The sequence below is a fragment of the Daphnia magna genome, linkage group LG3 (genome assembly GCF_020631705.1).
Source record: "Daphnia magna isolate NIES linkage group LG3, ASM2063170v1.1, whole genome shotgun sequence".
NCBI lineage: Eukaryota > Metazoa > Arthropoda > Branchiopoda > Diplostraca > Daphniidae > Daphnia > Daphnia magna.
Genome location: NC_059184.1, coordinates 3,500,182 through 3,514,949, shown reverse-complemented (window position 1 = coordinate 3,514,949; position 14,768 = coordinate 3,500,182). Strand labels below are relative to the sequence as shown.

The following is a 14,768-nucleotide window of genomic DNA, read 5'->3' as shown; positions in this document are numbered from 1 at the left end:
AGGACGTGCTCATAAACACTCTCTTTCGCCCTACTTTGAAACTTCGCTGGTGCCATTCAACTGGGTCTGCAATCGTGGATGGTATACGGCGTTCATTTCGAGAACTAGGTATTGAATAGTGAATTTGATGCTCCGTTCAAACGTATACTCTCGACCGAAGTACAACTTTATACTATAAAATACTTGACTACTTGATCCGATTTCTGTTTATTATCCTACTAGTTTGTGTTTGTTCACTCCACAAGAGATATTGTATACTGTTTCGTGTGTAATAGTGATGAGTAACGCCAGCTAGAAATGACACGAGTAGTTGACAAACTATGTAGTTACTCAACACGTTCCTTTTCAAACTAGTTTGATCGTTGAGTGGCAACTTAACTTTCGAGGAAGATTATCCACAAACTGGGTTGGGCGTCATCGTCACGTTCTCAATTGTCTTAATTCACACGGAAACTCTTGCCGTTAGTTTCAAACGCCTGAAAAAAAGATAAGATAAATTTTAAAAAATTGTTTTTTACAATAACTTTTTGAACAACAGAGTATGTATTTGTTTTTGGTTTTAACAGAAAAAAGGGGTTTGTATTACAATGCTGGACACGCTTTGGTCCGTTTTTAGTGTGCCTGTGTTAGGGAAAACCATACAGCGTCACGTTTTCTGTCTTATTTTGTTATGAGAGCAATCAACAGATGGCACGAGAATATCGACTACATAACACTTAAAATAAAAAAAACAATTAGTTTCTCGTGATAAATTTAATTTGGATTGTTGTTTTCTTTTTTCTTCTAGAACACTTCACTTGGTATCGCGAGATGGAACGGACACGCGAATCTCCCTCCTCCGACGATTAGAAGTAGAAAGACTTCGATGCCTTAAAAAATGAGCACAAACACGCCATCAGAAAAAAGACGACTGGTCTGTGTTCTTATTCCACGCCCAAGGAACATTAATAATAATAACAATAAAAAAAAAAAACACAGATGGGTGAGAAAAGTTGTAGATTTTGCTAATGCAATTTAGCTAAGGGATTGGCAGGTTGAACGGTTAAAAAGCGACATTTAATCAACGGCCACCGATATGATCACAGGGGACCGTAAAATATGAAATGATGATTGACCGTTTGCAGCGCGAACTGACCAGGACTTTCACAGGACGATGATGTGTTACAACAACAATTTAGGACGCTAAAAGAGTTTTTATATGTTTCGGAGTGGATTCGTCATTCAGATGACGTGTGGTATATCTAGAAAATAATGCAAAAAAAAGTAAATATCGTTTATATATGATCAGATGAACACAACTGAAATTAAAAGGTTTTCGTAGGTTTCATTAAAGAAGAAATCCTTACCGCAAAGCATTCAAAAGACTTTCAGATCGAGAACTTGGTTGCTCTTTCAGCACACGAACACAACCTTTAACCTTGGAAACAGAAATCAATGAAAAGTAAATATAAAAACTCGAGAAGAAGCGATGGTAATTTATCGATAATACTCACATCGACATTGGAAGATTTCTGGAAAGCCCCGACTGGATGAACGTGATCATAAAGAATAACTAGGCCAACCATGACTCGCAGCACAAACAGGTACGTTTCTTCGCGCATAAATCGCGCAATCAAATCTCTATAAATGTAAAAGACGTTGAGTAACATCAACTTAATTATATATATATTTTTTTTTAATCTCAGTCGTAATGCGTCAAAACTTACGGATCTTTCAGCATGCTTTGGCAGACGCTTGCCATTGTGCTCAGTGTTTCCGTTGTGTTTTCCACGGGAATATCTTTATTCTAGAGGTTAAATAAGTAACTGATATGGAAGTAAGTCTACAAACAAAACTTACGTCCGCCACAAATTTCATGGTGGCTTCGCTGAGCACTTTGAGCATAGGGGTGGGCTGGGCGTAGAATAATGACATATGACTGGCTAAAGCTGAGCCGATCTGCTCGTCATTTTCGGTTACTTTAAAAAGATCTTGTTCGTCGTTTATGGGTCCAGAGAGGCTATGCCTCGACACGATTCGTCGGTAATAACTAAAATCATTCTGAATGGATGGAGTTGTCATCTAAGAGATTTTTTATTATTGAGATTTTACCCATTCATTATTTTTTTAATGAATAAATTAATTTACTTTTACCTTATGTTCATCAAATTTCAAAACAAATTCTAAAATTTCTGCAAACTGCTTTACCAATGCTTGCTGTTTCTCCAAATGTTGAGTAGGGCTCATGCTCCCAGAACATAACTGGGAAAGAATCTTTGGCACCACAGTCTCTATAATTTTCATGTTATTAGTCATAAATTACATGTGATTAAAAGTGATTAATGCAAACCAATGTACCAATATCTGATGAAAAATCATAATATCGCCTTAATTGCTGGACAAGTGGGAATACAGCATCTCTGGCTTTTTCTTGGTAATCTTCCCCTGGATTGCTGATTGCCTGACAAAAAATTTCCAGTTAACTTAAACAAGCAAGAAAGACAGAAAAACCGAAATCAGCAGAATTTTTTTTCTGGTATAAACTTGGGTATCTTGCAGGTGCAGCAGAAAAGAAAACTAATCAAATTTACCTCTCTGATTTCTTTACTGGCCCCTCTGTATTGGCTAATCTCATGGAGTATAATCTGACCTTTTTTCAGGACACTGTCAACTTCAAGGAACATCTCTTTCTCTGACTCGGTTGGTTGAGCATCTGCAATAAAACAGCTTACATCACAATTGGTAAAAAAAAAACAAAAAACAAAAAACTAGCAAAGCACACTCACTTTCAAAATCCAGAAACAAATCGTAGCGTTGTGGAGAAAAACACGTTCCTTCTTCACGGGCTAAGAGGCGAAGAAGATTACCCATTATTCCGGTAGTATATTTATTTATCAAGGAAGAGTTGCTGAACACTCTTCAGATTCACAAATGACAGACGGACGAAGCCATTACCCAATATAGGAACACTTTCCTGTCGTACTACTACAACGCCACTACTGAGCTAATGTGTTTTAGAATTGATTAGATATAACCTTGGGTTGTAGATTGTGGTACGCGGTAAATGAAAAAAGGTTTTTAGGCTAAAATCTGGCTGTTGCTTACATCCAATACCTCGGCAATCAGGTTCTATACTGAGTGTATACATTCAAGCAAAAAATGTGAATTGTTTTTCGTTACTCAAACGCCTTGCCACCTACCGGACGTTATTCAAACTTTTCTAAATGGAAATGGCCGCAACTGAGCTATTTTATACGATTGAAAGTATTGTCACGAACAATGTCGTTGTGTGACGTCCAAAACTGCCCACGAAAGATTTCGTGGCAACAAAAAAATATTTTTCGATTACCACGATAGCCTATATAGAGTCATAGATTAGATTCGAAAATCTAATGTATCTCTGGCCTATAGGTTCTCTCTCATCGTGGCAATAAGTTCAAATATGCCTATTGCCACGACATATTTCGTGGCAAATACAAAACATTTCCATACAAAAGTAAAAATTAAGTCATATTCACGTACTTAACCTAATTCAGACGGCCTAAGATCATTTAACCTACCAGCAGCTGAGGGTGTGTGGCTAAAATAAAGGGAACAAACAAAAGAGTGCTACGCTTTGTGCCTGTTATAAAAGTACGCTATGGTTTTAAGACAACGTTTAAAACACACTTTTAAATGCAATTACTTAAAATCTATAGGTTCCACGTAAACATGAAGTCGATTTTCATGATTGCCGTTAAATTTTTTATCGAAACCATGTGTTTTGGGTCAGATCTAGAATTTAGTCGAAAATTAAAAAGTAGGAAGGCTGAACAAAATCAGAGCTGTTAGCGCACCGACTTAATTTATGGTTTTTAACGTTTAAATAAAAATTTACAAGGCCAATTGAAAAATAAACTTGATTTCCGTGATTTTCATTCAATTCTGAATCGAAATCATGTATTTCAAGCAAAATTTGAAATTTTGCCAAAAATGAAAAAGTGGGAAGGGTATAGCCTTCCCACTTTTGTCAAAATTGGCAAAATACGACATCCCTTGAAATTGCTTTAAATTGTCACGGTATAACCAAAATTTAACGCTGATTTCGGTTTAGTCATTGGTTTTCTCGTTAAACCAGCCGTTTTGAAAATTAACGAAATCAGAGCTGTTAGCGCACCAACTTAATTTATGGTTTTTAACGTTTAAATAAAAATTTACAAGGCCAATTGAAAAATAAACTTGATTTCCGTGATTTTCATTCAATTCTGAATCGAAATCATGTATTTCAAGCAAAATTTGAAATTTTGCCAAAAATGAAAAAGTGGGAAGGGTATAGCCTTCCCACTTTTGTCAAAATTGGCAAAAAACGACATCCCTTGAAATTGCTTTAAATTGTCACGGTATAACCAAAATTTAACGCTGATTTCGGTTTAGTCATTGGTTTTCTCGTTAAACCAGCCGTTTTGAAAATTAACGAAATCAGAGCTGTTAGCGCACCAACTTAATTTATAGTTTTTAACGTTTAAATAAAAATTTACAAGGCCAATTGAAAAATAAACTTGATTTCCGTGATTTTCATTCAATTCTGAATCGAAATCATGTATTTCAAGCAAAATTTGAAATTTTGCCAAAAATGAAAAAGTGGGAAGGGTATAGCCTTCCCACTTTTGTCAAAATTGGCAAAATACGACATCCCTTGAAATTGCTTTAAATTGCCACGGTATAACCAAAATTTAACGCTGATTTCGTTTTAGTCATTGGTTTTCTCGTTAAACCAGCCGTTTTGAAAATTAACGAAATCAGAGCTGTTAGCGCACCAACTTAATTTATGGTTTTTAACGTTTAAATAAAAATTTACAAGGCCAATTGAAAAATAAACTTGATTTCCGTGATTTTCATTCAATTTTGAATCGAAATCATGTATTTCAAGCAAAATTTGAAATTTTGCCAAAAATGAAAAAGTGGGAAGGGTACAGCCTTCCCACTTTTGTCAAAATTTGCAAAAAACGACATCCCTTGAAATTGCTTTAAATTGTCACGGTATAACCAAAATTTAACGCTGATTTCGGTTTAGTCATTGGTTTTCTCGTTAAACCAGCCGTTTTGAAAATTAACGAAATCAGAGCTGTAAGCGCACCAACTTAATTTATGGTTTTTAACGTTTAAATAAAAATTTACAAGGCCAATTGAAAAATAAACTTGATTTCCGTGATTTTCATTCAATTCTGAATCGAAATCATGTATTTCCAGCAAAATTTGAAAATTTGGCCAAAAATGAAAAAGTGGGAAGGGTATAGCCTTCCCCCTTTTGTCAAAAATCCTGGAAAAAAAGAAATCCCTTGAAATTGCTTTAAAATTGCCCCGGTATAACCAAACTTTAACGCTGATTTCGTTTTAGTCATTGGTTTTCTCGTTAAACCAGCCGTTTTGAAAATTAACGAAATCAGAGCTGTTAGCGCACCAACTTAATTTATGGTTTTTAACGTTTAAATAAAAATTTACAAGGCCAATTGAAAAATAAACTTGATTTCCGTGATTTTCATTCAATTCTGAATCGAAATCATGTATTTCAAGCAAAATTTGAAATTTGGCCAAAAATGAAAAAGTGGGAAGGGTATAGCCTTCCCCACTTTTGTCAAAATTGGCAAAATACGACATCCCTTGAAATTCGTTAAAATTGTCACGGAATAACCAAAATTTAACGCTGATTTCGGTTTAGTCATTGGTTTTCTCGTTAAACCAGCCGTTTTGAAAATTAACGAAATCAGAGCTGTAAGCGCACCAACTTAATTTATGGTTTTTAACGTTTAAATAAAAATTTACAAGGCCAATTGAAAAATAAACTTGATTTCCGTGATTTTCATTCAATTCTGAATCGAAATCATGTATTTCAAGCAAAATTTGAAATTTTGCCAAAAATGAAAAAGTGGGGAAGGGTATAGCCTTCCCACTTTTGTCAAAATTGGCAAAATACGACATCCCTTGAAATTGCTTTAAATTGTCACGGTATAACCAAAATTTAACGCTGATTTCGGTTTAGTCACTGGTTTTCTCGTTAAACCAGCCGTTTTGAAAATTAACGAAATCAGAGCTGTTAGCGCACCAACTTAATTTATGGTTTTTAACGTTTAAATAAAAATTTACAAAGCCAATTGAAAAATAAACTTGATTTCCGTGATTTTCATTCAATTCTGAATCGAAATCATGTATTTCAAGCAAAATTTGAAATTTGGCCAAAAATGAAAAAGTGGGAAGGGTATAGCCTTCCCACTTTTGTCAAAATTGGCAAAAAACGACATCCCTTGAAATTGCTTTAAATTGCCACGGTATAACCAAACTTTAACGCTGATTTCGTTTTAGTCATTGGTTTTCTCGTTAAACCAGCCGTTTTGAAAAATAACGAAATCAGAGCTGTTAGCGCACCAACTTAATTTATGGTTTTTAACGTTTAAATAAAAATTTACAAGGCCAATTGAAAAATAAACTTGATTTCCGTGATTTTCATTCAATTCTGAATCGAAATCATGTATTTCAAGCAAAATTTGAAATTTGGCCAAAAATGAAAAAGTGGGAAGGGTATAGCCTTCCCACTTTTGTCAAAATTGGCAAAATACGACATCCCTTGAAATTCCTTAAAATTGTCACGGAATAACCAAAATTTAACGCTGATTTCGGTTTAGTCATTGGTTTTCTCGTTAAACCAGCCGTTTTGAAAATTAACGAAATCAGAGCTGTAAGCGCACCAACTTAATTTATGGTTTTTAACGTTTAAATAAAAATTTACAAGGCCAATTGAAAAATAAACTTGATTTCCGTGATTTTCATTCAATTCTGAATCGAAATCATGTATTTCAAGCAAAATTTGAAATTTGGCCAAAAATGAAAAAGTGGGAAGGGTATAGCCTTCCCACTTTTGTCAAAATTGGCAAAAAACGACATCCCTTGAAATTGCTTTAAATTGTCACGGTATAACCAAAATTTAACGCTGATTTCGGTTTAGTCATTGGTTTTCTCGTTAAACCAGCCGTTTTGAAAATTAACGAAATCAGAGCTGTTAGCGCACCAACTTAATTTATGGTTTTTAACGTTTAAATAAAAATTTACAAAGCCAATTGAAAAATAAACTTGATTTCCGTGATTTTCATTCAATTCTGAATCGAAATCATGTATTTCAAGCAAAATTTGAAATTTGGCCAAAAATGAAAAAGTGGGAAGGGTATAGCCTTCCCACTTTTGTCAAAATTGGCAAAAAACGACATCCCTTGAAATTGCTTTAAATTGCCACGGTATAACCAAACTTTAACGCTGATTTCGTTTTAGTCATTGGTTTTCTCGTTAAACCAGCCGTTTTGAAAATTAACGAAATCAGAGCTGTAAGCGCACCAACTTAATTTATGGTTTTTAACGTTTAAATAAAAATTTACAAGGCCAATTGAAAAACAAACTTGATTTCCGTGATTTTCATTCAATTCTGAATCGAAATCATGTATTTCAAGCAAAATTTGAAATTTGGCCAAAAATGAAAAAGTGGGAAGGGTATAGCCTTCCCACTTTTGTCAAAATTGGCAAAAAACGACATCCCTTGAAATTGCTTTAAATTGCCACGGTATAACCAAACTTTAACGCTGATTTCGTTTTAGTCATTGGTTTTCTCGTTAAACCAGCCGTTTTGAAAATTAACGAAATCAGAGCTGTTAGCGCACCAACTTAATTTATGGTTTTTAACGTTTAAATAAAAATTTACAAGGCCAATTGAAAAATAAACTTGATTTCCGTGATTTTCATTCAATTCTGAATCGAAATCATGTATTTCAAGCAAAATTTGAAATTTGGCCAAAAATGAAAAAGTGGGAAGGGTATAGCCTTCCCACTTTTGTCAAAATTGGCAAAATACGACATCCCTTGAAATTCCTTAAAATTGTCACGGAATAACCAAAATTAAACGCTGATTTCGGTTTAGTCATTGGTTTTCTCGTTAAACCAGCCGTTTTGAAAATTAACGAAATCAGAGCTGTAAGCGCACCAACTTAATTTATGGTTTTTAACGTTTAAATAAAAATTTACAAGGCCAATTGAAAAATAAACTTGATTTCCGTGATTTTCATTCAATTCTGAATCGAAATCATGTATTTCAAGCAAAATTTGAAATTTGGCCAAAAATGAAAAAGTGGGAAGGGTATAGCCTTCCCACTTTTGTCAAAATTGGCAAAAAACGACATCCTTTGAAATTGCTTTAAATTGTCACGGTATAACCAAAATTTAACGCTGATTTCGGTTTAGTCATTGGTTTTCTCGTTAAACCAGCCGTTTTGAAAATTAACGAAATCAGAGCTGTTAGCGCACCAACTTAATTTATGGTTTTTAACGTTTAAATAAAAATTTACAAGGCCAATTGAAAAATAAACTTGATTTCCGTGATTTTCATTCAATTCTGAATCGAAATCATGTATTTCAAGCAAAATTTGAAATTTTGCCAAAAATGAAAAAGTGGGAAGGGTATAGCCTTCCCACTTTTGTCAAAATTGGCAAAAAACGACATCCCTTGAAATTGCTTTAAATTGTCACGGTATAACCAAAATTTAACGCTGATTTCGGTTTAGTCATTGGTTTTCTCGTTAAACCAGCCGTTTTGAAAATTAACGAAATCAGAGCTGTAAGCGCACCAACTTAATTTATGGTTTTTAACGTTTAAATAAAAATTTACAAGGCCAATTGAAAAATAAACTTGATTTCCGTGATTTTCATTCAATTCTGAATCGAAATCATGTATTTCAAGCAAAATTTGAAATTTGGCCAAAAATGAAAAAGTGGGAAGGGTATAGCCTTCCCACTTTTGTCAAAATTGGCAAAAAACGACATCCCTTGAAATTGCTTTAAATTGTCACGGTATAACCAAAATTTAACGCTGATTTCGGTTTAGTCATTGGTTTTCTCGTTAAACCAGCCGTTTTGAAAATTAACGAAATCAGAGCTGTTAGCGCACCAACTTAATTTATGGTTTTTAACGTTTAAATAAAAATTTACAAGGCCAATTGAAAAATAAACTTGATTTCCGTGATTTTCATTCAATTCTGAATCGAAATCATGTATTTCAAGCAAAATTTGAAATTTGGCCAAAAATGAAAAAGTGGGAAGGGTATAGCCTTCCCACTTTTGTCAAAATTGGCAAAAAACGACATCCCTTGAAATTGCTTTAAATTGTCACGGTATAACCAAAATTTAACGCTGATTTCGGTTTAGTCATTGGTTTTCTCGTTAAACCAGCCGTTTTGAAAATTAACGAAATCAGAGCTGTTAGCGCACCAACTTAATTTATGGTTTTTAACGTTTAAATAAAAATTTACAAGGCCAATTGAAAAATAAACTTGATTTCCGTGATTTTCATTCAATTCTGAATCGAAATCATGTATTTCAAGCAAAATTTGAAATTTGGCCAAAAATGAAAAAGTGGGAAGGATACAGCCTTCCCACTTTTGTCAAAATTGGCAAAAAACGACATCCCTTGAAATTGCTTTAAATTGTCACGGTATATCCAAAATTTAACGCTGATTTCGGTTTAGTCATTGGTTTTCTCGTTAAACCAGCCGTTTTGAAAATTAACGAAATCAGAGCTGTTAGCGCACCAACTTAATTTATGGTTTTTAACGTTGAAATAAAAATTTACAAGGCCAATTGAAAAATAAACTTGATTTCCGTGATTTTCATTCAATTCTGAATCGAAATCATGTATTTCAAGCAAAATTTGAAATTTGGCCAAAAATGAAAAAGTGGGAAGGGTATAGCCTTCCCACTTTTGTCAAAATTGGCAAAATACGACATCCCTTGAAATTGCTTTAAATTGCCACGGTATAACCAAACTTTAACGCTGATTTCGTTTTAGTCATTGGTTTTCTCGTTAAACCAGCCGTTTTGAAAATTAACGAAATCAGAGCTGTTAGCGCACCAACTTAATTTATGGTTTTTAACGTTTAAATAAAAATTTACAAGGCCAATTGAAAAATAAACTTGATTTCCGTGATTTTCATTCAATTCTGAATCGAAATCATGTATTTCAAGCAAAATTTGAAATTTGGCCAAAAATGAAAAAGTGGGAAGGGTATAGCCTTCCCACTTTTGTCAAAATTGGCAAAAAACGACATCCCTTGAAATTGCTTTAAATTGTCACGGTATAGATCTTATTGCAATTCAAAAGTACGCGACAAGCCAAAAGTCGTGCGCAGCTTACGCCGATGCGCACCACTGTGGCCTATAGCCGAACTAAAAATTGTTTTATGCTTGACTATAACCATTCGTACGATGCTTTACCACAGACGGATTGCCAGTTATTTTCCAGTTGACATTTCGTCCGTTGTTTCAGTCACTGCAGCGTAAAACCTTGTTATTAAATAACATGAGACGAGTTTGTTGTATTTGTGGTGAATTCGAAACGCAATCAAGAAAAAGTTCTTTCTCTTTTTTCAATTCCTAAGAAACATGGATTATTGCGTGCAAATGAGATCCAGTTAGTGGAAAGACGAATTTCAGCTTGGAATGCTATTCTTGGGCAGTATTTAAATAGACACTATGGAATTCAATGTGTTTGTTCCAACCGTATTTTTTTTTGTATAAATGTAGATCAATTACAAGAGGATCATTACATTTCAGTTCTTCAATTTTTTCACAGTATGATTTAAATTCAACCTCAGGTAAACTTTTGGCTAATTCGGATAGTTTATATGACACTCGAGTGACTCGACTGCCGCTCATTATGAAACTACATCACAGTTTACTTTTTAAAATGAAAACAAACTTGCAGATTCCATGACCATGAGTGCGATCTGTCTGCTTAACGGTAAAGCATCGTACGAATGGTTATAGTCAAGCATAAAACAATTTTTAGTTCAGCTATAGGCCACAGTGGTGCGCATCCGCGTAAGCTGCGCACGACTTTTGGCTTGTCGCGTACTTTTGAATTGCAATAAGATCTATAACCAAAATTTAACGCTGATTTCGGTTTAGTCATTGGTTTTCTCGTTAAACCAGCCGTTTTGAAAATTAACGAAATCAGAGCTGTTAGCGCACCAACTTAATTTATGGTTTTTAACGTTTAAATAAAAATTTACAAGGCCAATTGAAAAATAAACTTGATTTCCGTGATTTTCATTCAATTCTGAATCGAAATCATGTATTTCAAGCAAAATTTGAAATTTGGCCAAAAATGAAAAAGTGGGAAGGATACAGCCTTCCCACTTTTGTCAAAATTGGCAAAAAACGACATCCCTTGAAATTGCTTTAAATTGTCACGGTATATCCAAAATTTAACGCTGATTTCGGTTTAGTCATTGGTTTTCTCGTTAAACCAGCCGTTTTGAAAATTAACGAAATCAGAGCTGTTAGCGCACCAACTTAATTTATGGTTTTTAACGTTGAAATAAAAATTTACAAGGCCAATTGAAAAATAAACTTGATTTCCGTGATTTTCATTCAATTCTGAATCGAAATCATGTATTTCAAGCAAAATTTGAAATTTGGCCAAAAATGAAAAAGTGGGAAGGGTATAGCCTTCCCACTTTTGTCAAAATTGGCAAAATACGACATCCCTTGAAATTGCTTTAAATTGCCACGGTATAACCAAACTTTAACGCTGATTTCGTTTTAGTCATTGGTTTTCTCGTTAAACCAGCCGTTTTGAAAATTAACGAAATCAGAGCTGTTAGCGCACCAACTTAATTTATGGTTTTTAACGTTTAAATAAAAATTTACAAGGCCAATTGAAAAATAAACTTGATTTCCGTGATTTTCATTCAATTCTGAATCGAAATCATGTATTTCAAGCAAAATTTGAAATTTGGCCAAAAATGAAAAAGTGGGAAGGGTATAGCCTTCCCACTTTTGTCAAAATTGGCAAAAAACGACATCCCTTGAAATTGCTTTAAATTGTCACGGTATAGATCTTATTGCAATTCAAAAGTACGCGACAAGCCAAAAGTCGTGCGCAGCTTACGCCGATGCGCACCACTGTGGCCTATAGCCGAACTAAAAATTGTTTTATGCTTGACTATAACCATTCGTACGATGCTTTACCACAGACGGATTGCCAGTTATTTTCCAGTTGACATTTCGTCCGTTGTTTCAGTCACTGCAGCGTAAAACCTTGTTATTAAATAACATGAGACGAGTTTGTTGTATTTGTGGTGAATTCGAAACGCAATCAAGAAAAAGTTCTTTCTCTTTTTTTCAATTCCTAAGAAACATGGATTATTGCGTGCAAATGAGATCCAGTTAGTGGAAAGACGAATTTCAGCTTGGAATGCTATTCTTGGGCAGTATTTAAATAGACACTATGGAATTCAATGTGTTTGTTCCAACCGTATTTTTTTTTGTATAAATGTAGATCAATTACAAGAGGATCATTACATTTCAGTTCTTCAATTTTTTCACAGTATGATTTAAATTCAACCTCAGGTAAACTTTTGGCTAATTCGGATAGTTTATATGACACTCGAGTGACTCGACTGCCGCTCATTATGAAACTACATCACAGTTTACTTTTTAAAATGAAAACAAACTTGCAGATTCCATGACCATGAGTGCGATCTGTCTGCTTAACGGTAAAGCATCGTACGAATGATTATAGTCAAGCATAAAACAATTTTTAGTTCAGCTATAGGCCACAGTGGTGCGCATCCGCGTAAGCTGCGCACGACTTTTGGCTTGTCGCGTACTTTTGAATTGCAATAAGATCTATAACCAAAATTTAACGCTGATTTCGGTTTAGTCATTGGTTTTCTCGTTAAACCAGCCGTTTTGAAAATTAACGAAATCAGAGCTGTTAGCGCACCAACTTAATTTATGGTTTTTAACGTTTAAATAAAAATTTACAAGGCCAATTGAAAAATAAACTTGATTTCCGTGATTTTCATTCAATTCTGAATCGAAATCATGTATTTCAAGCAAAATTTGAAATTTGGCCAAAAATGAAAAAGTGGGAAGGGTACAGCCTTCCCACTTTTGTCAAAATTGGCAAAAAACGACATCCCTTGAAATTGCTTTAAATTGTCACGGTATATCCAAAATTTAACGCTGATTTCGGTTTACTCATTGGTTTTCTCGTTAAACCAGCCGTTTTGAAAATTAACGAAATCAGAGCTGTAAGCGCACCAACTTAATTTATGGTTTTTAACGTTTAAATAAAAATTTACAAGGCCAATTGAAAAATAAACTTGATTTCCGTGATTTTCATTCAATTCTGAATCGAAATCATGTATTTCAAGCAAAATTTGAAATTTTGCCAAAAATGAAAAAGTGGGAAGGGTATAGCCTTCCCACTTTTGTCAAAATTGGCAAAAAACGACATCCCTTGAAATTGCTTTAAATTGTCACGGTATAACCAAAATTTAACGCTGATTTCGGTTTAGTCATTGGTTTTCTCGTTAAACCAGCCGTTTTGAAAATTAACGAAATCAGAGCTGTTAGCGCACCAACTTAATTTATGGTTTTTAACGTTTAAATAAAAATTTACAAGGGCAATTGAAAAATAAACTTGATTTCCGTGATTTTCATTCAATTCTGAATCGAAATCATGTATTTCAAGCAAAATTTGAAATTTGGCCAAAAATGAAAAAGTGGGAAGGGTACAGCCTTCCCACTTTTGTCAAAATTGGCAAAATACGACATCCCTTGAAATTCCTTAAAATTGTCACGGAATAACCAAAATTTAACGCTGATTTCGGTTTAGTCATTGGTTTTCTCGTTAAACCAGCCGTTTTGAAAATTAACGAAATCAGAGCTGTAAGCGCACCAACTTAATTTATGGTTTTTAACGTTTAAATAAAAATTTACAAGGCCAATTGAAAAATAAACTTGATTTCCGTGATTTTCATTCAATTCTGAATCGAAATCATGTATTTCAAGCAAAATTTGAAATTTGGCCAAAAATGAAAAAAGTGGGAAGGGTACAGCCTTCCCACTTTTGTCAAAATTAGAAAAAACGACATCCCTTGAAATTGCTTTAAATTGTCACGGTATAACCAAAATTTAACGCTGATTTCGGTTTAGTCATTGGTTTTCTCGTTAAACCAGCCGTTTTGAAAATTAACGAAATCAGAGCTGTTAGCGCACCAACTTAATTTATGGTTTTTAACGTTTAAATAAAAATTTACAAAGCCAATTGAAAAATAAACTTGATTTCCGTGATTTTCATTCAATTCTGAATCGAAATCATGTATTTCAAGCAAAATTTGAAATTTGGCCAAAAATGAAAAAGTGGGAAGGGTATAGCCTTCCCACTTTTGTCAAAATTGGCAAAAAACGACATCCCTTGAAATTGCTTTAAATTGCCACGGTATAACCAAACTTTAACGCTGATTTCGTTTTAGTCATTGGTTTTCTCGTTAAACCAGCCGTTTTGAAAATTAACGAAATCAGAGCTGTTAGCGCACCAACTTAATTTATGGTTTTTAACGTTTAAATAAAAATTTACAAGGCCAATTGAAAAATAAACTTGATTTCCGTGATTTTCATTCAATTCTGAATCGAAATCATGTATTTCAAGCAAAATTTGAAATTTGGCCAAAAATGAAAAAGTGGGAAGGGTATAGCCTTCCCACTTTTGTCAAAATTGGCAAAATACGACATCCCTTGAAATTCCTTAAAATTGTCACGGAATAACCAAAATTAAACGCTGATTTCGGTTTAGTCATTGGTTTTCTCGTTAAACCAGCCGTTTTGAAAATTAACGAAATCAGAGCTGTAAGCGCACCAACTTAATTTATGGTTTTTAACGTTTAAATAAAAATTTACAAGGCCAATTGAAAAATAAACTTGATTTC

General features: G+C 34.0%; 1 protein-coding gene and 1 long non-coding RNA gene across 3 annotated transcripts; one reads left to right on the top strand and one right to left on the bottom strand.

Annotated features, from left to right (window-relative positions):
* Positions 1 to 524: 524 nt before the first annotated feature.
* Positions 525 to 3,157, bottom strand: LOC116918714 (CYFIP-related Rac1 interactor B). 2 transcript variants are annotated; one of them, XM_032924458.2, is made up of 9 exons: positions 2,766 to 3,157; positions 2,571 to 2,706; positions 2,338 to 2,440; positions 2,134 to 2,270; positions 1,840 to 2,061; positions 1,707 to 1,786; positions 1,494 to 1,620; positions 1,347 to 1,417; positions 525 to 1,241 (listed from the first exon to the last, which is right to left on the bottom strand). In XM_032924458.2, the coding sequence occupies exons 2-9, from the start codon at positions 2,661 to 2,663 to the stop codon at positions 1,175 to 1,177; spliced, it is 900 nt and encodes a 299-aa protein (XP_032780349.2). In that variant the 5' UTR covers positions 2,664 to 2,706; positions 2,766 to 3,157; the 3' UTR covers positions 525 to 1,174. The 2 variants fall into 2 exon arrangements, with proteins under 2 accessions (XP_032780349.2, XP_032780348.2); XM_032924457.2 differs by having other exon boundaries at positions 2,571 to 2,692; positions 2,766 to 3,156.
* Positions 1,125 to 1,352, top strand: LOC123470313. Its single transcript, XR_006643954.1, has 2 exons — positions 1,125 to 1,263; positions 1,322 to 1,352. It is a non-coding gene; the product is annotated as an uncharacterized LOC123470313 (long non-coding RNA).
* Positions 3,158 to 14,768: the final 11,611 nt, after the last annotated feature.